General features: G+C 43.8%; 1 protein-coding gene across 1 annotated transcript in view; it reads right to left on the bottom strand.

Annotated features, from left to right (window-relative positions):
• ADRA1B (adrenoceptor alpha 1B) overlaps positions 1 to 22,514 on the bottom strand; it is an 89,107-nt gene extending 66,593 nt beyond the window's left edge. Inside the window, exon 1 of the mRNA XM_006864921.1 lies at positions 21,394 to 22,514. Coding sequence (XP_006864983.1) covers positions 21,394 to 22,342 — 949 coding nt within the window. The 5' untranslated portion in view covers positions 22,343 to 22,514. The remainder of the gene's footprint in view (positions 1 to 21,393) is intronic.
• Positions 22,515 to 24,939: the final 2,425 nt, after the last annotated feature.

Raw genomic sequence — 24,939 nt, 5'->3', positions numbered from 1 at the left:
ATAAAAAAAGTAAAGATTTAGATTTATCACATGATAAAGAGGTCCATGCTTGATTATTAGTGAGAAAAAGTAGTTTGCATATATGAAGGAGTTTCAAAAAATTCATGGGAAGCTGGAATGAAAAGATAATGGGCATTTTTCATGAACTGTTTGAAGTCCCTTGTATTACATGCAAAATGTAAAATATTATAGGAAATGTATAATATACCATAAAATATAATTTTCTACTGGCCATCTGGCTTCCAAGGAGCATTCTGGCTGTACTTCTTCCAACATAGATTTGTTTGTTCTTTTGGCAGGCCATGGTGCTTTTAATGTTCTCCTCCAACACCATAACTCAAATGCATCAATTATTTTACCATCTTCTTTATTCACTGTCCAACTTTCACTTGCATATCAGGTTACAGAAAATACTATGGTTTGGGTCAGGCACACCTCAGTCCTCAAACTGACATCTGTTTGTTCAAACTTGAACACTTTAAAGTGGTCTCGTGTAGCGGATTTGCTCAATGCAATATGTTGTTTGATTTCTTGAGTGCTGGTTTCATGAGTATTGATGGTTGATCCAATCAAAATTAAAGATCTGCTACTTACAATTTGTGAAATAATATAGAGATGTATGAAAAATTGCCAATTTACTTTTCCTCATCCAATGCTATCTCTTGAGGTGAACAAGTTAATAGCTTTGAATAATACATTACTCTGGGAGTCTTGGTGTGGTGCTGTAGGATAAGCACTGGACTGCTAACCATAAAGTCAGCAGTTCAAACCCAGCAGCTACTCTCAGAAACGCTATGTAGGGTCCCTATGAGTCAGAACTTACTTGACATCAGTTAACAACAGCAACAACATTACTCTGAGACTTGATTTTTTAAATTTAACTATCATGAACATCTCTCCTAAAGGATAGACCAATAGGCACAGATTTTGCTTTTTAACATTATCCCTAACTATAGTTTAAATCCTATGTTTAATAAAATTAAACATAATCAGGCTAAGCCTATTATATAAAATATTCCTTGGTCTGTTGTTGTGTGTCGTTGAGTTGGTTCTGACTCACAGCCTTGCAAAGGGTTTTGGAGAAGCTTCTAACAGTTTAGTGCTTATCTTACAGCACCACACCAGAGCTCATATTCTTTGCCCTAGTAATTCCATTTCTAGAAATTTATTCTGAATTCATGGGCACAGACATATATATGAGTATTCATTGCAATGCTGTTTGTCATAACAAAAGACCAAAAATAACCTTAATTTCAATCAAGTAGGAAATTGCTAATAAGATAGGGTACTCAATAAAATGGATTACTATGCAGCCATGAAAAAGAAAGCCAGTAACTCTTTATAATTTGACATAGAAATATGTCTAAGATATATTGATTAATGAAAAATATATCCTTCACTACAGTATTTATAAATGATATAATTTATAATAATAAATAAGGCAAACACATTCAACAAACATGCACACACTCACACACACACACACAAATATATATCAGGGGGCTTCAAAAAGTTAATGGAAAAATGGAATGAAAAGAGAATGGAATTTTTCCACCAAGTTTTTGAAGCCCCCTTGTATGGGCTTATTCATTACTCTGTGAATTCTGGTGTGGTACTTTAGGATAAGCATTGGACTGCTAACCACAAGGTCAGCAGTTCAAACCTACCAGTCACTCCTTGGAAACGCTTTATAGGATCGCTATAAGTCAGAACTGGTTTGACAGCACTTAACAACAACAACATGCTTATAAGCAGAATATTTCTAAATGCATACACATAATATTTCTTGCTTCTGGTGAAAAAAATACTGACAGTTTGGGATGGAAGAAGTTTTGGGATCTGGTATGGATAGAAAAGTTTCATTGCTTACTTTTTTGTTCTTTTTGATTTAAATAAAAGTCATGCTTTGTTGTTGTTTTTTTTTTAATAAAGAAATGAGTTGATTTAAAAGTTACCACAATCTGAAGCCATGAAAGTTGGAGGAACCCCTGAAAGTATAGCCCTGAGATAATCTTTAAACTTTAAACCAAAAATAACCCCTAGGGTCATGTTAAAAAAATATATATATTAGTTTAGCCTAACTAGTATGAAGGTCTCCTTTAAGTATTATGTTTTATTAAAAACTTGCGGAAAGTGAAGAGGGCTTAAAATAGTTACTGATGAAGATCAAAGACCACAGTCTTCAATATGGATTGCATCTCAGTGTAAATAAAACAAAAATCCTCACCACTGGACCAATAAACAACATTCCTATCAATGGAGATAAGATTGAAGTTGTCAATGACTTCATTCTTCTTGGATCAACGATCAACACTCATGGAAGCAGCAGTCAAGAAATCAAAACATATTGCATTAGGCAAATCTGCTGCACAAGACCTTTTTGAAGTGTTGAAGAGCAAAGATGTCAGCTTGAGGACTAAGGTGCGCCTGATCCAAGTCATGGTATTTTCAATAACCTCATATGCATGTGAAAGCTGGACAGTGAATGAGGAAGACCATAGAAGAATTGATGCTTTTGACTTTTGAATATTGAATATTGAAAGTGCCACATGCTGCCAAAAGAACCAACAGATCTGTGTTGGAAGAAGTGCAGCCAGAGTGCTCCTTGGAGGCCAAGATGGCCAAACTTCATCTCTCAGTCTTCAGACGTATTGTCAGGAAGGACCAGTCACTGGAGAAGGATATCATGTTTGGTAAAGTGGAGGGTCAGAGAAAAAGAGGAAGACCCCCAGCCAGATGGATTGGCAAAGTGGCAACATCAATGGGTTCAAGTGTGACAACAATTGTGAGGTTGGCCCAGGACTGGGCAGAGTTTCATTCTGTTATGCCTAGGATAGCTTTGAGTCGGTACTGACTCGATGGCACCTAACAACAAACAACAACAACATCTGTATGAGATCAAATCGATAACTTGAAAGATCAGATAGGAACCTTGGCAGTGAATTTATGTTAATGGAGGAGGAACAATGCAGACAAAGAGGGCCAAGGAAGTAACCAATGTCACTAAATTGTACATGTAGAAACAGTTGAATTGGCATCGATTTTCCTGTGTATATTCTCAACAACAGCAACAAAATAAGTAAATTTAGAAAAAAAAAAAGTTATCACAAGTGTGGGACCTTGAACTTATTTGATATGGCTTTTCTAGCTAGTGTCTTAATTCCCACCAAGGGATTGGGCTGTTGTTGTTGTTAGGTGCCATCGAGTCGGTGCCGACTCATAGCGACCCTATGCACAATAGAACGAAACACTGCCCGATCCTGGGCCAACCTCACTATTATTGCCATGCTTGAGCCTAGTGATGCTGCCACTTGGCCAATCCATCTTGCTGGGGGTCTGCCTCTTTGTCTCTGACCCTCCACCCGACCAAACATGATATCCTTCTCCAGTGACTGGTCCCTCCTCACAACATGTCCAAAGCATGAGAGATGACATTTGGCCATTCTAGCCTCTAAGGAGCACTCTGGCTGTACTTATTTCAACACAGATCTGTTTTTTTTGATGGGCAGCCCATGGCACTTTCAATATTCTCCTCCAATACCATAACTCAAAAGCATCAATTCTTCTACAAATAAGGTGTACAGGACTCTAAGGCTAGGGTTAATTTGTTTTGCCCTCCAGCTAGGTGTAAAAGGAGTTATCTCAGAAGCAGGATTAGACCATCCCAGGGCATTCAAGAAAGAAGAGCATAAGTACAGTGTGAGATCCCTGCCTAGACAAGCAGCCAATGGTAGAGGCATTGGCACGGAGAGACAGAGCAGCTGTGGGTTCTAGGCCTATGGCCTCAATAAAGCTGAGTGCCTATGAGCAGGAGACTGGCTTGCAGAGTGAGCCTTTTGGGCATTCAGAGATTGGTTAAAAGAGCTTTGTACTACTTGCCCAAGCAGGGCAGAGGCTGAGAAGCCATAAGGCTAAGGGGCCAAAGACAAGAATGAGGCGAGTCTGAAGTATGGCAGACAAGAGGTGTTTCTGACTGTAGAACTGTTGGATCCTGAGTATTTCTGATTCTGAATTGTACCCTGTTCACTTCTCTAATAACTCCAGTAATCGTAAGTATTGTTTTGAGTTCTGCGTGGCCATTGTAATGGATTATTGAGCCTAGATGTGAAACAGAGAGTGCTGTGGGAGGGATGGTTGGTGTTAGAATAGGATAAGAAGGTTGTAGGGTGGAGGTATGTCTGACCTCCACTTTCTAGGACTCAACCTTGGGCTGATTTTGAGTTTGGTTCTTTTACCCTTTTGTGGAATCAGAGGAAGTCAGACATGATTCCTACATCTATTTTTTGCAACAAGTAATCATACAAACTAGTTACAGAATATGATTATTGTTGTTAAGTGCCTTGGAGTCAATTCAGACTCACAGCTATCCTGTATAGGGTTTGAGGCTTTAAATCTTCGAGGAAACAGAAAGCCTTATCTTTCTCTCATGGAGCAGTGGGTAGACTCGGACCTCGGACCTGTGGTTTACAGTTCAGTGCTTATCGATGTCGTAGTCCAAGTTCCATGTAGTATTGAAACTGTATTTTTGTCAAAAGAAAGAAAGAAAGAAAGAAAGAAAGAAAGAAAGAAAGAAAGAAAGAAAGAAAGACCTCATAGACATCTTCCTGAGGCATCTCTATAATGTCCTAAGGCAGTATCCTTAATCTGGGCAAGGGAGTGTGGGAACTTGGATGGGGGGAAAAAAAAAGACCTTTATTTGAAAAAGTATTAACCGTTGACTAAAAGTTAACATTTTCTTAGATGGAAATATAGGCCACAAACCACAGCCGAATCAGCAGGATTTACCATCAGTATAAGTCAGATTTGTAACGTCACATTTATTGCAGATATCTGAAACTATTATTTCTACTTGTTACTACTTCAGGATTATAGTATTTATTTGACTTGCTGCTAGATCTTGTTTGTTTAATATGTTAATAAAGAAGGATGGTCATTGCTCTAAAATTAATTTGTGTTTTCAAAATGATAACAACTGTATTTCACCATGATTTGGTGTTTATGACTTAATACTATGCCTTTGGTTATATGTGTCTATTGTGAGAAGAGGCTTTACCAGATTGCTAAAACTGTCCATGAAACAAAAATGCTCAAGAACCATTTTGTGAAGGTAAAGTTTGTAGGTTCACGGGCAAGGAGTCACAAATGAGTTGTGGGGGGTGTGCTTGAAAGAAGAAGAGGGGCCCTACCACTTTCTCTTGATGCCTGAGGGTAATTAATGGCCTGAATATATGAATTGGATGTAATAGTTTTTGTTGTTGTTCCAATTGGTGGAATCTTCTCCTCCCCCACCAGCTGCCTCCCTGGACTTCCGCCCGGCCCCTGTGCTGATGGTGTGAGCCCTGGGGCCGATGCCTGCAATGACAGTGAGCCTGATTTGCCCTTGGTTCCGTTTTAACCTCTTTCTGGGGCACAGCCAAGGTACTGAGCTCAGCCTCGAAGCCATGCTAGCCTGGCAGGAAACTCTGTCTTGAAGAAGAATTTTTAAAAAATCGTGCAAAGTGGCAAACACATCCCAGTGGGAGGGAAAATTCAGTTGGAGCAAGATGCCAGGGCAGACACCCCTGGAAAAAGTTAAATGGGATTCTGTGAGGGATGGTCCACTTGCATGTGCTAGAACATTCTGTTTTGGAACATTTAGGCCTGGCCTTCTCATTGGTGTGACTTTTATAACACAGTTGGTGTGCCCATACCACAGAGGGGCACTTTATGTTCAAAGTGGACTCAGATGTGCTGATGGCGGGTGTGGCCAAGAGTATGCTGTTGACAGATCCTAAGATCACAGGCTTGCCAGCTGAGGACAAATCCTAATGTATCCTGGGCTGATGCACGCTCTATCATACCAGGAGGGTGATGATGGAGGGGGCAAAGGTGTCCCTCCCCTTGTAGTTATTTTAGCCTTACAAGTCCTTAAGACACAGCTCATTCTTCTTTCCTCCCTCCCCCCCAAATCTTATTTTAGCCCAACCTTCCTTCTCTTTTGTCTAAATTCTGGAAACGCTTGTCATTCATATTATACCATTTGTCTTGTGCTGAAAAAGGATGCATTCCATCATTTACTCACTCATTCACTAAACACTTAGAACCAGTCAGCTGTGGATTCAAGTTCCAACTCAGCCACTCACTCATGTAAGCCGGGCAAGTTAACTAAATGAAGAATACTTTAAAATGTTCAAAACGACATTCATAATAACTGAATCTCCCACAAAATGTACATACATGATGTTGTGTCTTTCCTCCTGAAGTTGATCTAAATTATGAATCTTTCTCCAAACTGTTAAGGCTTAGGTGTCAGTTTCTTTCCCTTTTACCATGTCAGTGTCTGATATGGACTAAAGCACTAGCTATAAAGAACTTTACTTCAGGTTTGAAAATAAAGAGACACTTTTATTGTTCAAATGGAGACATTTTTGAGAATAAAAGGGGTTATAATAATAATAATAATCAGGGTCCCTGGGTGGTAAAAATGGCTAAAATGCTTGGCTGCTAATCAAAAGGTTGTTGGATTGAGTCTACCCAGAGGCACCTGGGAAGAAAGGACATTGAAAAATCAGCCATTGAAAACGCCATGGAGCATAATTCTATTTGACACACATGGGGCTACTGTGAGTTGGAATCGACTTGACAGTTACTGGTTGCTTGTATGCTTTGATAACAGGCATAATTTGAAACAGGACTATTTCAGACAAACTGGGTTCCATGGTTGCCCCGTTATAGAACAGTGCTCCATAGCCCAATAAATGGACCCACTTGTGTATTGTTAGAGTACTAGCAAAGTTAGACTACCTCTACTTTTTCAGGAAATAATTGAATATAAAAAAAAAAATCAAAGTAGCTATCAGAGAAAAAAATCAGAATGTAACTGACTGTCCTTACATTGCTTTTGGAATCCTTGTGTGGCGCTGTGGGTTAATGTGCTAGACTGCAAAGTCATTTGAAATGCAGGTTGGTGGTTCAAGCTCACCAGATGCTTCTTGGAAACTCTATGTAGGGTTGCTTTGGGTTAGAACTGACTCGATGGCACTTAGCAACATCAATAACAACCACACATTGGTTTTAGATTGTGTGTGTGTGTGTGAATTTTAATTGCATTTGTTGGTGGGAGCAGTGTTCCCTTCTTAGTACCTTGGACCTCTAAAGGTCTTAATTCCAATGGTTTCCTCATGTCTTGCTTATTCAGGGACAAACCCTGACCATATCCTTCCCAGAGGTGAAAGGAAGACCTTGAGGGCTATAAGGTTAGGGGAAGTGGTGGCTCATAGGCAGTGAGTAGGTGAAATGGCAATCTTTTAAAAAGAATGGAGTGGTGGTCTTTTTTTAAGCTGTCATTTTGAGCCCACTCTGGTTTTCATCTATCCAAGCTTTCTTCATTGACCCCATAACCAAACCCATATTGGCATTTTGGTTTTAGAAAACGGGATATGACAGTTTACTTTTAATGTAGGTGTGGTTTTCTCCAAGGTGCAGAACAAATCACACAAGTTCTGTAAGTCCATTTCATCATGTATAAAATGGGCAAAATACTAATACCATCAGGAGATACAGATGCACCTGGACACATTGGAGGACTTATAGCTGTAAGTGCTATTCTTATAGAGAATTTGCTAAGTATATGTCCCTGGGCATGAGGGGTAAGAAAATGATTCAAACGTGGACTATATAGTCTGGTGGCGAAAGACTTGTAGTTGAAGTGTGCATATTGGCTCAAATGGACAAATGTGACAAACACCATAAATCCTTGTTTTTGAAGTGGTGGTCACTGGGGCAGGCTTCATGAGCGTGGTGTCAACAGAACCTAGGGTTTACCCAGGGTACAGGTAGGTAGTGGTTGGCTCTTCAGAGGGTACAGGAAAGACATTCCTGGCAGAGGAAAGTATGTAAGCAAATGCAGACAGGAGGAGGACAATGTAAGGTGTGTTTGGGGAATGGAAAGTCATTTTATCTGATCAGAGTACACTCACAGAGCTGCTCACTCATTTATTGATTCAACTTTTTCAATCACCTGTACTAGGCAGGGATGAGTAATCTGAACATTGCTTATAAGTAGTTTACAGTTTAAACAACAACAGTTTACAGTTTGTAGGGGAGAAAGATAAATAGTTCAGTCATGGGGTTTTTAGAGAGAACCATTACTGGAGTGTTTGGATACAGAGGGAAGGCACCTACTTGGCCCCAGGGTCCCGCTCTAACAAGGACCTCTCCAAAATGTTCACATGTTCATATTAACTGCAACTGGTTAAGTTCACTGGCTGTTTCCTCTCTGACTTTTCTCTGTCATACCGCCCCTTGTGCAAGTGGCAATATAAGGGCCATTGGCAGTTTTGAGAGAGCCTGGTTGGCAGTTTCAACCTATAGCAACCCTATATAGAGTTTCCAAGCTGTATGCTGAGCAAATAATACGAGAAGCTGGGTTCTATGAAGAAAAATGTGGCATCAGGATTGGAGGAAGACTCATTAAAACCCTGCGATATGGAGATGATACAACCTTGATCACTGAAAGTGAAGAGGACTTGAAACATTTACTTATGAAGATTAAAGAGCAGCCTTCGATATGGATTACATCTCAATGTCAAGAAAACAAAAATCCTCACCACTGGACCAATAAACAACATTCTTATCAATGGAGAAAAGATTGAAGTTGTCAAGGACTTCATTCTTCTTGGATCAACTATCAACTCTCGCGGAAGTAGCAGTCAAGAGATCAGACGACATACTGCACTGGGCAAATCTGCTGCACAGGAACTTTTTAAAGTATTGAAGAGCAGAGATGTCAGCTTGAGGACTAAGGTGCGCCTGACCCAGGCCATTGTGTTTTCAATAGCCTCATATGGATGTGAAAGCTGGACAGTGAATAAGGAAGATCGTAGAAGAATTGATGTCTTTGAGTTGTGGTGTTGAAGGAGAATACTGAAAGTGCCATGGACTGCCAAAAGAACCAATAGATCTGTTTTGGAAGAAGTGCAGCCAGAGTGCTCCTTGGAGGCCAGGATGGCTAAGCTTCGTTTCTCTTACTTTGGACATATTGTCCTGAGGAAACAATTGTTGGAGAAGGATGTCATGCTGGGTAGGGTGGAGGGTCAGAGAAAAAGAGGAAGACCCCTAACGAGATGGATTAGCCAGGTGGCATCATTGGTGGACTCAAGTGTGGCAGCGGTAGTGAGGTTGGCCCAGGATCGGACATTGTTTCGTTCTGCTGTGCATGGGGTCGCTATGAGTCGTTTCCGACTCGATGGCACCTGACAACAACAACAACAACATAGAGTTTCCAAGAAGCGTCTGGTGAACTTGAACCACCGACCTGAATTTCAACTGACTTTGCAGTCCAGCACATTAACCCACAGTGCCACAGTTTTGAGAGAGCCTGGGTGGCAGAAACTGTTTATAATCAGCTTCTACATAAAGGTTTCAGGTTCAAACCCACCCAGCAGTTCTGCAGAAGAAAACATCCAAAAAGCAAACCTATGGGCCAAGCCAATTCTGATTCATACCAACCTCATAAGACAGGGAAGGACTACAGCGTAGAGGTTACAAGGCTGAAAATCTTTACAGAGCAGACTGTCTCATCTTTCTCCCATGGAGCAATTGGTGGGTTCAAACCTCTGATCTTTCAGTTAGCAGTTGAGTACTTCACCACCACACCACCAGGGCTCCTTGTGGGGGGGAAAAAAAAAGTCTGGCAAACTACTTCTGTAGTGATTACAGCAAGAACACCTCATGGAGCAGTTCTACTCTGGAACAGATGAGTTTGGGGCTGACTCTACTGCAGCTAGTTACCATAAGGGGCATGTTTGGGAGCCAGCATAGGATGCATGTTGGTTAGGTTTTCTTATATATATGTATGAGGAGAACTGGAGATACAACGATTAAATGTTAAGCTGCTAATGAAAAGGTTGGTGGTTCAAATCCACCAGGAAAAGTTGTCAGTTCAAACCTAGCAGCCACTCCGAGGGAGAATGATAAGGCAATCGTCTTCCGGAAAGATTTACCGCCTCAGAAACTCTATGGGACAGTTCTATTCTGTTTTATAAGATTGCTGTGAGTTAGAATTGACTCATTGGCAGTGGGCTTGGCTTTGGAATATATGCGTGTGCTTTGCTGTCCCTTTTCCGCCTCTGTGTAGTTTGGTTGTTGTGGTGTTGTGGGTTAATTCACTAGACTTCAAAACCATTTGAACTGCATCAGCAATTCAAGCTTACCAGCTGCTCCTTGGAAACCCTATACTGGGTTGCTATGGGTTGGGACCGACTCAACGTCACTTAACAACAATAACAAGAGCTACCATTAATGTCAGCTAAAAATGGCTTTTAGAAATACTCCTTCACTCAAGATACCAACTCACCTGACTGGTGTCATCAAGAGGCAGTTTCAGAGGCTGATCCATGATAAGAGTATGTCAGATGGTGCTGGTACCACACACATATGTGCGGTGGAACAGAATCAAGGCCTGAGATGTATGCTATGAGATGCTGAACTGTGGAACTCCCCACCCCCCCAGACCTTATGTGTTCTCCCAAATTGATAAAAAAAAATCTCAGAGATGTATGTGGCATTACCAACAAATTGTAAGGCTACCACTCTTCCAAACGATCAGTAATTTCATAAGAAATGTTGGTCTACCTTGCTAGGGGAAAGACTGAATTATCTTTATACGCTTTATATTCTTAAGAGGATACGATGCCTCTTGCCTGTTGAGTGATAGCAGCCATCTGCACTTCCTTTCCTCCTTGTCAGAATAGATTCCAGTTCCGTCTCACACTGTCTCAAAGTGAGACTTAGAAACGCACACCTGGAGCATTCCGGATGATAAGGCCTTCCACATTATTAAATGCCTAGATTCCATGCCAGGTCTTGTCACCAATCAGATGGGTGGCCTGAGGCAAGTTAAGGTCTCTGACCTTCCATTTCGTCATCTAAAATGGGGACAGTAACAGTGTCCACTGCAAAAGCTTTGGAAGGAGCAAAGGAGGAAATACACAGAAATCAGTTCCAGAGCAGGGTAGCGCAGTAAGCTTGGAACCCAGGAAATCCTAGTATGTGGTAGATAAGGAGCTCTGGTAGTGTAGTGGTTACGAGTCGGGCTGCTAACTTCAAGGTTAGCAGTTCGAAACTACCAATTGTTTTGTGGGAGAAAGATGAGGCTTTTTGGTCCTGTAAAGATTTACAGCCTTGGAAATCCTGTGTAGGGTCGCTATGAGTCAGAATTGACTCCATGGGACACAGCCACCACCAACACATCCTGGTCTGGTTTTGTAGGATAAGCACTGGACTGCTAACAGCAAGACTGGTGGCTCAAACCCACCAGTTGCTCCTCAGAAACTCTATACAGGATTGCTGAGAGTAGGGACTGGCTCAATGGCACACAGCAACAACAGCAACAGCACCATTATTATTATTAGCAGTAGTAGTAAAAATATTGACGTTGCCAAGGATTTCATTTTACTTGGCTCCACAATCAACGCCCATGGAAACAGCAGTTCAGCGATCAAATGATGTATTGCATTCAGTCAATCTACTGTAACAGACCCTTTTAAAAGTGTTACAAAGCAAAAAAATATATATATATTCTTTTGAGGACTGAAGTGCACCTGACCCAGGCAAGTTATAATATTTTAAATAATTTTATATGTGTATGAAAGCTAGATAATGAATACAGAAGACCAAAGAAGAATTGATGCCTTTAAATTATGGTGTTGGCAAGGGACAAAGAAAATGGAATATATATCATGGACTGCCAGAAAAACGAAGAAATCGCTCTTTGAAGAAGTACATCCAGAATGCTCTTTGGAAGTGAAGATGGCAAGATTTTGTTTCATGTACTCTGGACACGTTATCAGGAGGGAACAGTTCCTGCTTGATAACGTAGAGAGGGTCAGTGAAAAAAGAAAGACCTTCATTGGGATGGATTGACACAGTGGCTGCAACAATGGGTTCAAACAATTGTGAGGATGGTACAGGACTGTGAAATGTTTCCTTCTGTTGTGCAGAGAGGGTCTCTATGAGTCTGAATTAACTCGGTGACACCTAACAGCAGCATTACTATTATAATTACAAAGGTGGTCAGAGGGCACAGTGGCTGCAGAAACATCCTGCAGATATAGAAGAAACAATTTCCCAGTGCAGGTCGGCAGCCATCAGTTATTTTTATGAACCACGCACATACTCAGGCAAAGGGCATTTCCTGCATAACAAATCTGAATAAACCCATCTGTGATGGTCTCACAGCTACACGAGCACCTTCTGGCATGTCTGTGTCCTGTTTTACTCCAGCAGGGCTGGGCGCCTCCACCACCGACTGTCTATCCTGTGGTACCTGACAGATCTCACCCTTCATGTACCATCATCCCAGCCTCCCTGCCCCTCTGTCCCAGTCTGCTGAGGATAACTCGCTTCTTGCTTCTCTCTCCCTCCCTCTCACCACACCCTGACTGCCCTCACCCCAATAAATAATGTACTATTTCTAGCTGCCATTATTTTCCTTGATTAGGAGACTTTAGGAGATGTACTAAAAATTTCCCCCCATTTTTTTTTTTTTTTTCCCAGAGGGGATGAACCTAGGGTTATGAACTTTTGATTTGAACAAGGAGGACATTAAAACAGAAAAACAAACTATCATTATGACTTATTATTATCATCATTCCATCAAAGAAATGCCATTTTAGTGTCCCAAATAGAAAGAACAGTCTTTAAATAAAAACATACTTATATCAAATGTTTTTAGTTTTTTTAGATGCAGCATTTTTCTAGTTGTTTTAGTCACTTTATCATGAACCAGTGAAAACTTTGTCACACATGAGCACCAGCCTTTGGACAATGTTTGGGATGCACTGTAGGAGCAGCAGGGGTAATCTGGTGGTGGTGGTGTGCCGTGGAGTCCGTTGCCGAGGCTGTAAATCTTTAAGGGAGCAGAAAGCCTCATCTTTCTCCCATGGAATAGCGGGTAGTTTCGAACTGCTGACCTTGAGGTTAGCCCGACTTGTAACCACTACGCTACCAGAGCTCCTTAGCTATCACATATTAGGATTTCCTGGGTGCCAGGCTTACTGTGCTACTCTGCGCTAGGACTGATTTCTATGTGTTTTTTCCTTTGCTCTTTCCAAAGCATTTGCAATGGACACTGTTACTGTCCCCATTTTAGTTGATGAAATGGAAGGTCAGAGACCTTAGCTGGTAGTTTTGAACTGCTGACTTTGAGGTTAGCAACCTGACTTGTCACTACGCTACCAAAGCTCCTTAGCAGGGGTAATAGAGCTAATGTTTACTGAATGCCATGTGTGGAGTCAGATAGGCTCCATTGTTTACTAGCTGTGTGACCTGGGGCAAGTGAGTGAACCTCTCTGATCGCTGTATCTCATTGTAAAGAAGAATGAGGATGCTTGTTCTGCAGAGGACTTATGAGAATGACCACTGATGCAGAGTAGGAAGTACTGAGCAGTGCTCACTGTCTCATCCTTCCCTAGGGTGACTCTAGTTCAAATGAACCACCCTCCCTTCTGCCAGCCTGTCTGCCCTTCTTCCACCTGCAAAGGGCCAAGGGGACAGGGCAGGACTGGGAATTCTTGGGATGCATTCAGGGAAAAGTGTATGCAAGTTTTCTGGGTTTTCCCCAGGATTTCCGTTCCAGGGGCTCCCAGGCATTGGAGGACTGGCACTGTGCTGGCTGGGAGACTTATTAAAAATAGAGCATCTCATCCTCACCACTAGGGCAGTCTCATACAATAGATGAGACCCAGGAATCTTTTTTTTTTTTTTTTTTTAAATAAGCATCTTCTCCCCTCAACTCCCTTCCTGGCATTGTACCTAAGTGGGTCTGAGGAAGACCCTGGAGGAATCCTCTTGGCTAAGTTTCTCTCCTGCTCCAGTCTTCCCCTTCTTAATTAATGGTGCCTCTACCCACCCAAGTGGCTCCATCTGAAATCCCAGAGATCATCTGGATACATTTATTTCTTTTACTGACTCTCCTACACCACATCCAACCTATCCCCAAGTCATTGAATTTTCTTCTTCCCAACTTCACTGCCAACACCCTGGTCTAAGTCACCTCCATTTTTTACTGTGATCGTGAGAATTCCTAATTGTCCTGTCTTTAGTTTGTGTTCTACATAGCAGCTCAAGTCCTCTTCTAAAGACATAATTCAGACAGCATCTCTTGTCTGCTTCAATCCCTTCACAGTGGCCAATGCACTTAAGTAAAACCTAAACTCCTTGTTGTTGTTGTCATATGCGTGGAGTCGGTTCAGACTCACAGCAACCCTGTACAGGGTTTCCAAGGCTATAAATCTATACAGAGTAGAAAGCCTCATCTTTCTCCTGCGGAACAGCTGGTAGTTTCGAACTGCTGACCTTGCGGTTCGCATCCCGATTCGTAACTACTATGCTACCAGAGCTCCTTAATGTGGCCTAAAAGTCCCTGCATGGCCTGGCCTCTGCCCATCCTGAGGCTGGAGAGAGGGAGGAACTTACAAACAGAGCTGGATAACAGAGGGAAGATAGACCTTGACTGCTGCCCATCTTCTATTATCCAGCTCTGTTTGTTACTTCCTCCCTCTCTCCAGCCTCCGGATGGTCAGTCACGCCCGTGCTTCTGCCCAGATCCTTCTTTTTCCACCTTTTCCCTTCCTGTATGTCTTCCAAACTTCTTAGTTAAGGATTCTGCCTACATGCAATACACTGACCCTTACTATATACTTCTACAGTATCTCATCCCTTTCCTTTAAATCATGCATAATAATTTGCTATTTGTGTGCATGTGCTGTCCAGAATCCTTGTGTTCTCTGCTAGAACGAAATTCTACTGAGAGCATGGAGCATGGCTGTTATAGTCTATTCCATCTCCTGCTCCCTACAAAGGCCTGGACATAGTAGGTATGCAAGAAGTACACATTTCTTCAGTGACTGAACGATTGAACGACTAAAACAGAGACCCACGTCCCTAGATATAAGGCAAGGAATGTCTTTCCTTAGGAGTGGGGTAACTGACAAAAGTGTCCAGTGTTGAGGAACCGACATTATAGTGCCTGAGGTATGTAGCTCTGAGTCACAATAAGGATGGTCTTCCCCATCATTTCATGGGTGGGGTCTTTATCAAGGGTGAGTGGGGAGAAAAAGAAAGGTATGGTTTTTTAATAGGTTGCACAATAATCAACTTGTGAAGATGACTCTAGGGTTCCTGGAGAGCATTTGCTATGAAAGAAGGTTGAGACCAGACAGCAAAGAGGTAAGCATCTACTCAGTACAGCGGAACAGTCATAGGCCTCTTCTGACAGACTTGGGTTCAACTCGAAGCTTTGTCTCTTGTGTGACCTTGAGCAAGTAGTCTAACCTCTCAAAGCTTCAGTATATTCATGTGCAAAAGGAGCTCAATTACCCTCCCCTGGCAGGGTAGCTGTGAGGGTCTGTAGAGGGGCTAGCTGAGCATCTGGTAGGTTGTTCATGTTCAGCAATATGATCTTACTAGACTGTAAGCATCCTGCAGGCAGGGACCAAGTTTATTTTTAGCCCAACAGCCCAATGCCTAGTACAGTGCCTAGCATATAATAGGTGCTTTAACCAGCTGATGTCAAATTGATTGTGACTCATGGTAATCCCATGAGAGTCAGATTAGAGCTGTGCTCCACTGGCTTTTTAATGGCTGATTTTTTTTTTTTTTTTTCTTAAAGGATTTATTGTGAATTATGTGATAGTATACATGGGAGAACATTAGTTTTACATTCATTCTATAGTATATCGTCTCATTGCCATGGTTACAATCCCCTCCATGCAATCCTTCCCCCGTATCCCCCAGGTCTTATGCACACAGTCGCTCTCCCTCTCTGGATCTAAAGTCTCCAGCTGCTCCATAGCTCCACATCATCATCTCTGGCTCCATTTCAGGCATCACTGCTTCTCTGGGTAGGGTCCCGCTCTCTGCTCTTCTCCCCTGATGATCCTAGAGACCTTTGCTCCTAGACTGAAAAGTCAATCACTCCCCTCCTTGTTATAAAACATCCACCTTTACATTTCCAACCCTCACAGTCAGTCCTGATAACAATTATTCACTATTGTATCACAAGAGACCCGTCTGCATTTCATTGCCTCAGTTAATGGCTGATTTTTAAAAGAAGCAAATCATCAGACCAACTTTCTGTGGTACCTCTGTGTGGGTGTGAACCGCCAACCTTTTAGGTAGTTTTCACTGTTGGCACCACACAGGGACTCCAAAAGGTGCTTTAGAAAGTCTATCTTTGTAATTTAATAAATGATTAGATGCATTGTATTTTCCTTCATCAGTATGATTTCCCTTGTCCAGAAAGACTTCCTTGTGTGCAAAAATGAAGTCTGCAAACCAATTGCCTTTATTGAGGGCATCTCAAATTTTTGTGTTTTGAAATCTCAGAGCTAGAGGATTAGCATGTGTGTTTGTGGGGGTGATTGTCTTGAGTCACCTTTGAGGTCCTTCCTCTCCCTCATTTTATTCTTCTGGGAGGTGGAGCCTCATCAGCCACAGTCTGAATGAGAGAAAGAAATCAATGGAGAGAAGGACTCCTATTTGGTTCCAGTACTATAGAGAACACAACTGTTCCTTTGAAATTGACCTTCATTTATTTGGAGGGGAAAGCAGTTAGTTCAATAATGGCTTCCGGGTGCCATTCAGCATTTTAAAAGATTGGATGGAAGTTCTGGAGCAAGGCAAGGTTCCAGTGTTTTCTAAACACCTCACTAAACCAAGCTACCAGTCGGCTGCTCAGGATTTTGTGTCCCCCTACCCCAATCCCACTGTACTACACATCCCTGAATACTCCAGTCACTTCTTGAGACCCTGGCCAGGTGGATGGGAGCAGAGCATCATTATAATGCTGTACTGCTGAAGACTCTCTTGGATATCTTTTCCATGGCCCATAGAGTAGAAATGCTGCTATATTATATTCCAATTATTTCCTGGCTTGATTCCAGGGGCCAAATAAAGAGGTCCTTGTTTGATGGAGCCCATCCCTTCTGCCCAGTAAGTGAGCACTGGTCCCTGGCCCAACTTGATCTGAGGCCACAAAAGAAGGGTGGGGAGGAGGGAGGGTGGTTGTTATAGGTGGGGAGGACCCAGCAGGAGACAAGAGGCCCAGCTCTGCAGGCAGCCTGGTCATACTCCAGAAAACAAAAATAAGGGTGGAAAGAAAACAAATGGGGCCCTAAGCAGGGTCCTGTGAGGGCCATGGATACTTCCTCACCTTCCTAGGAGGAATCCTAACCCTTCTCTCCCACAGAGAAAATAAACACAGCTATGGAAATCTCATGCCTTCCAGGCACCTGGAAGTCTATTTCCAATGGGAAGTTACTTCAACCTGCACTCTCTCTGTTTGCTGAACACCATCTCTCCAGCTTTGCTGTCTCCTTTTATGAGTGAAAAGCCTTTCACAGAAATTTTAGAATTTAGAGCCTTTTTCAGAATTCAAAGGAATTATTGTTCTACATCACACTACTTTTGTTTGGTTTTATTTGCGTGCTATTTGAAATTGTTGTTGTTGTTGTTGTTATGTGCTCTGGAGTCGGTTCCGACTCATAGTGACCCTGTACAGGGTTTCCGAGGCTGTAAATTGCTGACCTTAAGGTTCGCAGTCCGATTCGTAACCACTACGCTACCAGAGCTCCTTAGGAAGGAGAAATCTCTCCACTTTGCTGGGATGCATTTCCTGAACTAAATATTGTTGTTGTTAAGTGCCGTCCTCGGTACCGACTTATAGAGACCCTGTCTAGGGTTTCTGAGGAGTGGCTAGTGAATTTGAATCTCTGACCTTGTGGTTCAAACCGACCTTGCAGTCCAGTACTTTATCCCACAGCAGTACACCAGGACTAATTATTAAGAGCCTAATGATTAAGAAAGCATTAATTAAGCACCGTCTCTGGACTCCTGGTGTGGTGCTGTAGGATCGGCACTGGATAGCTAACCAAAAGGTTGGTAAATCAAACCCACTATCTGGTAGCGTAGTGGTTATGAATCGGGCTTCCGTTTGAAACTACCAGCTGTTCTGTGGGAGAAAGATGAGGTGTTCTGCTCCCACAAAGGTTTACAGCCTCAGAAACCCTGTACAGGGTCGCTATGAGTTGGAACCGACTCCACGGCACATAGCCACCACCACCATCATCTTCTCAAGGTTCTGGCAGTGCAGTGGTTATGAGTTGGGCTGCTGACCTTAAGGTCAGCAGTTAAAAAACTACCAGCTGTTACGCAGGAGAAAGATGAGGTTTTCTGCTCCTGTAAAGATTTAAAGCCTCAGAAACCCTGTACAAGGGTTGCTATGAGTCGGAACCAACTCCACGGCACATAACCACCACCACCATCTCCTTGGTAACCCTATACAGGGTCACTATGCATTGGAACTGACTTGATGGCACTTAACAACAACTTATAAAGCTCTTGGGTATCTCTCAGAGTCCATTCCAAATCCAAGACAGTCCTTCCAGCCTGGACTTCATAATCTTCACCTGATAAGGTTGGGTTTCCAGGAAAGACAGATGTAGATGGGGTTGGCCTAGGGGCAGCACATTGGGAAGTTTCTAGGAGACCATGATATGGCCATCAGAAGGTATTCAAGGCAAGGATAGGAGCAAACACTGATAGCATCAAGGTAGTAAGAAATCTCACTTTCTATGTGTAAGGGACCTGAAATACCAGGAGGACAAATGGCTCAGCAGGATGTGGAATGAAAGGAGGGAAGAGGTAGGGACAGTGTGAATGAGAGTGTTGGGTAGGAAGAAAATGAAGAAGGCTCGGTGACTTGAAGAAGTCCCAAGGTGGTAACATGATCTGTCACTAACCAAAAGATTGGGGGTTTGAGCCCATCCACAGGCACCTTGGAAGAAAAGTCTGGAGATCTACTTATCAGAAATCAGCCAGTGAAAACTCTATGGAGCACAGTTCTACTCTGACACACATGGGCTTGATGAGTTGGTGTTGAACCAATAGCAACTGCTGGTGGTGGTGGTGATTTAAAGAGCAAGATTCAGAGAGAAACCTCATCATCTCATTCTACCATGTGGTTGTAGAAGATCTAAGCCTTGCAGTATTTTAAATCCTGGCATTCAGATTACTGAAATCTTAGGGAGCTGAGAGATCCTCTGGCCAGTGATCCTCAAAGCCTGAATTGTGGAACACCTTTTTTAATATTATCCGGCAGGCTGATGAACATGTAGATTTCTGGCATCATTCTGCTTTTACTGAGTCAGATTCTCTGAGGGGTAGGCCAGGAAGCCACATTTAAATCACATTTGACAGGTGACTGGTGATTCTGACACTTAGAGAAGTTTGATGGCCCTCGATGTTGTCCAACCGTCTTTTTCACCAGAAGTGCTATCTGAATCCCAGAGAGGTAAAACAAGAAATCTCAGATCACATAGCTAATTGATGGCAAAGCCCAAATAAGAGAACTTTTGCTCTCTTGGCTGCCAGAACACTGCTCTTTCCATTGCAACATGCTGGAGGTCTCCTCACCTGTTTGAAGCAGTGTCTCTGGCCCTCTACTCCAAAGCCTGCTCCTTTGATCTATGGCATCCTTCTGGTTCCTTGTCTTTCCTAAGGATCCTCTAGTCAGAGCCTCTGTAGGCTAGAGAGTAGGGGCAACGGGAAACACCTGATTCTCTTCAGAATCTTTAGTAATAGATGGTGGTTTTGATAAATTGGTGGAGAAGGAGAAAACAGAGTTATACCCTAGGGATGACTGGGGTTTGGTTTATCATATGTAAATTTCAGTGAGCATTTGCTGCCTACCAGACACTGTACTAAGGCTTTCCATGCATCAGTGCAAATCCCATGAAGCGAATTATGAATTAGCCCCATTTTGCAGATGAAGAAACTGAGGCTCATAAATGAGCAGTCATTTGCCCAAGGTCATAATCACTTTTTACTCCTGGCCCAAATCACTTCTGTGTACACACATGACCTCTGTAATGGCCCCAACTCATTGTGAACTTTTATCTGCTATAATCCCAACAAATCTGCAGAAGGACACAGAAAGCTTGGGAAAGAAAAGACAGCTTCTATGCAGTGGGATTTGGTCCCTCCTCAGGGGTAGAACTTCAAAGCCTTTCCTATGTAACACTATTGAAAAAAAAAAAAAAATTCAGAAAAGCAATTAGCTTGCAAGCTTTCCTTAGAAAAGAGGACGCAGAGAGTAGGTTAAACAGCCTTTCCCCACCCACCTTTTGAAAAAAGGGGACCTTTTGATAATAATTTGCTTTCTTTCTATTTGTCTCTCTTGAGAGCAGTAAGTCTTCAGAATTCTAGTTACTTGAGGGATTTGGTTCCATTCAGTTCTGGCTGAGACCCTGGTGTGACTGTAGGAATAAGACTAGGGCATGTAGCAGCTGTTACCTCTCCCCCTATCATGGCATACAAATGTGCCATCATCACTTCCCTCCATTCATTTTCTGTTGTGTCCCCAGGGATATGAGGAGACACCAAAGCAGACCAAAGCCTCAGAGAAGGGAGTAGGGCTTCCTAAGCCCTACAGACAGCATGTTATAGTACCTTCCTCTACGTTTATCTCCTAACCAGACCTTGGCTTCCTTAGAAGATTTTAGGAAACCTTTTGAACCATTCGGTGAGTAGGAACACCAAGCGAAAGATGACGGACACATTCTTTAATAGAGGGGAGGGATCCACCTAATTCCATCTTACCAGCATTTTGGATCTGGCAACTATAATTTAATTCTGAGGCATTCCATAAATTGTTAGAGTAAGGAACATTTCTGGATTAAAACTGGTAATGTGTGACTCTGGTCATCTTCTCATCTTCTCTTTATAAAGGCTGTGTGTTTGTAAAATACTCTTATTAAGTAATAATGAAGAGAGTGCAATGAGGTGATAGCAAGTGGTAAAGGCAGGAGGGGGAGACCGCCGCCTCTGCAAAGCTGTTGAGAAGCGTGGGTCTCTGCAAGAGCTCTGGAAATGCTGAATGAAAACCGCCTTTCTGTGTACGAGCTGCCTCTCTGCTTCCTGAATGCCGCGTCTGCAGTAGCTACAAACTATTTTGTATGCTGCATTAGTGACGCTGCCTTAGCAGACATATCATTACTACTGAAAGAACGCTGGTGTGATGTTCAAGCCCAGTGTCCTTTTTAATTATTAAACTGAAGCCGATGAATGAGTCATCCCCTATACCAGATTTTCTTCCCATGGTTCTATTTCAAGCGGCTAATCGTACCTTAGTGTGCTTCACTAACACCTGAGTTGGTCCATAGCCAGTTACTCAATCTGCAAAGCCTTTGCAGAACAAACAATATTATCCAATCTCTAAACACATACAGACTGCATTATTTAAAAATAAAAAATCTAAAAACCAAATCACACACACATATACAAAACTTTAAGCTCATCAGTAAACCCAAGATCCCCAAATGCTCAGTTCCCCTCTACTAGTTCCCAACTTACCAAGTGGTAGAGCGATGAAGAAGGGTAGCCAACACAAGATGAACATACCGACCACTATGCCCAAGGTCTTGGCTGCTTTCTTTTCCCTGGAGAATTTAAAAAGTTTGACAGCTATGGAACTCCTGGGGTTGTGGCCTTTGGCCCTGGTACTGCTGAGGGTGTCCTCATGAAAGTTCTTGGAGTGAATCCTCAGGGTCAGCTCCTTGGAGTTGGACATCTCCTTCATGACACCCGCCTCTAGGTTCTTGGTGGTCCTCTTAGCAACGATGTAGACCCGGCAGTACATGACCAGAATGACCGCCAGAGGGATGTAGAAGGAACCCAGGGAGGAGAAGAGGGCATAGAAGGGTTCCTCTGTGACCCCGCATTCCTTGTCATCGTTGGGTGCCGGCTCCTTCCATCCAAGAAGAGGGCCAATGGAGATGACCGTGGACAACACCCAGACACTCAGGAGTGCCAAGATGGCCTTCCTGCGGGTGACCAGCGTGGGATACTGCAGAGAGTAGCGTACCCCAATGTAGCGATCGATGGAGATGGCGCACAGGCTAAGAATGGAGGCTGTGCAACACAAGACGTCCACGGCTGCCCAGATGTCACAGAAGATCCGCCCCAGCACCCAATAACCAAGCACCTCCAGGGTAGCTGAGAAGGGCAGGACGGTGAAGCTTAATAGCAGGTCAGCGATTGCCAGGTTGACTATGAAATAGTTGGTGGGCGTCCGTAGGTGCCGGTTGCAGGCCACAGACAAGATGACGAGGATGTTGCCCACGATGGCAAAGAGAATGAAGGCGCCCAGCACCAGGCCCACCGAGATGGCCCTGGTGATGTCCAGCTGGGGCAGTGTGGAGTTGCTCGAGGTCTGGTTGGGGCCAGTGAAGTTGGCATTTTTCAACTCTCCCCAGTGGGCAGGTGCTGATGTATTGTGGCCGGTGTCCAGGTTGGGATTCATTTTAGAGTCCGCCCTCCATAGCCAGGGGGGTGATTGGGCTGGAAGGGCTGCAGTGAAGGCTCCTCAGCTGCCCTGAAACTTTGCTGCTATCGTGGTCTGCTTCCCAGAGGCGCCCTCCTGGCCAGAAGTCATCTCCCCCGGGCAGCCCTGCCTGGCCGCACGTCTCCTGCCTGCACCGAGCCGCTCGCTAGCCTGCTCGCCTGTCAGAGGGAGGAGGATGAGAAGAGGAGAGAGGGGACGAGGCGGCAGCTCCAAGTTTAATGGTCCACGTCAGGCGCGCCAGGCCGGGCTGGCTGGGGAGCACGGGGAGGAGGGGGCGGCCCGGCCCGCGGCGGCTCTGCGGACAGCGGCGCCTCCTCCGCCCTGCGCCGAGGAGGGTCTGCTTTCAATGAGCCGCCTCTGGGCTGACTGCACGGTGGTGACATCAGGCGGGGGAGCCCGGCGCCCTGACTCCGCGCGGCACTAGGGGGCAATGCGGGTCCAGCAAAGGCGCCGCAGCCCCGACGCCGCCAGCATGGTCAGTCGGAGGTCGGCCGCGCCCCGCCGCCCCCAGAAACAGCCCTTCGAGGGTGGAGGAACGACCCTGGTCGTAGGGAGATCCCCTCTCTCCAGCCCAAGGTGGCCCGCTGGGATTGTTTTCCCTCCTAGTCACTCATCAGTTTCTAAATGGGGGGAAGGGTGCTTACCTCTAATAGGAGGCACCTGGAGTAAGCCAGGAGACTTTGGGAGGTGTGCGACTTTTCTGGCACCTAAAACAAAGAGAAGGAATTCTAGGGTTAGACTGAAAGGAATTTGAGTCAACGTTGAAACCCACTTTTCTCCCACCAGAAAGCTCTCTGGCCTCATAATAAAGCCTTAAGGTTTTCATTCATCTGTCTATCCATGCATCCATGCATGCATCCATGCATCCGTTCACTGACTCATCTATTCATTAACAGATTGTTACTGAGTATCTACTGCATGTCAAAGGTTCTGTTCCAGGCACTGTGGGCATAGCAACTGAACAAAGCAGACAACTGCCTGCCTTTGAGGAGCTTACATTCGAATGGAGGGCACAGAGGACAAACAAATAACAAAGGAAGCTATGAGGTGTGTCCTCTGGTGACAGGTGCTGCAAAGAAAGTGAAGCAGTGAGGTGGAAATGGAGAGCATGTGTGGGGAAAACCATGGAAGGGATGATATTTGAGTCATATCTGAAGCAAATGAGGTAATGAGTTGGTTCTCTATCTGGGCAGGTGGGTCAGAGACCTTCAAGCACCAGGGGAAGGGACTTGGGGGCTCTTGGTTGCCCGTTGATTTGCTTTCTTCTTTCTGACTGATGTCTGTGTTGCACATTCAGCTACAATGACACACTCCCAGAGGCAGGTGAATGGTGCTTAAGAGCGAAGGTTGCCAGTAGCCACTGAGTCAACACCAACTCATTGCACCCTAATGTGTGTCAGAATAGAAAGAACTGTGCTCTATAGAGTTTTCTGAGAAAGATTGCTAGACCTTTCTCCAAGGTGTTTCAGGGTGGACTCCCGGACCTCCAGTCTTTTCATTAGCGCCAGAGTGAGTTAAGTGTTTGTTTTACCTGGGAACATCCTAGGAGTGAAAGGATGGCCTCAAAAAGTAGAGGAAAGCCTTATGTTAGTTAACATTTACTCTACAGTTCTTATGTCCTAGACACTGTGCTAAGTTCATTTTGCATTTCCTTAAGACCCTAGGAGAGAGAAACCTATTATTATCTTCATTTCCATTTGGTGGATAGGCCACTGAGGCACAGGGAAGTTGAACTCTTTGCCTAAGCTGCACAGCCATCAAGTAGAAGAACTGAGAATTGAAAGCAACTACAAGTCTATTCCAAAGTTGAGCATATAACCACTGAAGCGCCACATTCCCCCTTATGCCCCAGGGTCAAGATAGGGGATGGAATGATTTATAGATGGACCTATCTTCCAACAGTTAATTATGGAGCCTGCACTACTGGTGGGAGCGAGCTCACATTTACTAAGCTCTGCTGATAGAGAGAGCAATCCCTGGAGAAGGACATCATGTTTGGTAAGGTGGAGGGTCAGAGAAAAAGAGGAAGACCTCCAACGAGATGGATTGGCCAAGTGGCAGCATCAGTGGACTCAAGTGTGGCAACAATAGTGAGGTTGGCCCAGGATTGGGCAGTGTTTTGTTCTGCTGTGCACAGGGTCGCTATGGGTCAGTACCAACTCGATGGCAACTGACAACAACAACTGATAGGTGAGCATGTACTCATCTTTTACTTTTCATAACAATTTTTTGAAAAAGAATAACCACGCACCATCAACAACAGTTGAGAAAACTATGGTTCAGAGAAAGTTATTATACTCCTGAAGTCAAATGGCAAACAGACATGTGGCAAAGCTATGGGCAATGACTGGGGGAGTTAGAAGAGCAAAGCCCGATACTTCCTCCACTCCTGTCCCCATCCCTGCATCTTGGTCTTCCAGCACCCTGTCCTTAGCAATCACTATCACCTGAGTTGCAGGGGTAGGGAATGAAAAGGACCTTAAGGGTGATTTACATCTGAGGTCCTCAATCTAGGTTCTTAGCGTCTTTTCCTTTGGGTGAAGGCATTGTCGAGT

This window comes from Chrysochloris asiatica, unplaced genomic scaffold, assembly GCF_000296735.1.
Source record: "Chrysochloris asiatica unplaced genomic scaffold, ChrAsi1.0 scaffold00073, whole genome shotgun sequence".
Classification (NCBI taxonomy): Eukaryota; Metazoa; Chordata; class Mammalia; order Afrosoricida; family Chrysochloridae; genus Chrysochloris; species Chrysochloris asiatica.
The sequence above is the reverse complement of the archived record's forward strand: the minus strand, read 5'-3'. Positions and strand labels throughout refer to the sequence as shown.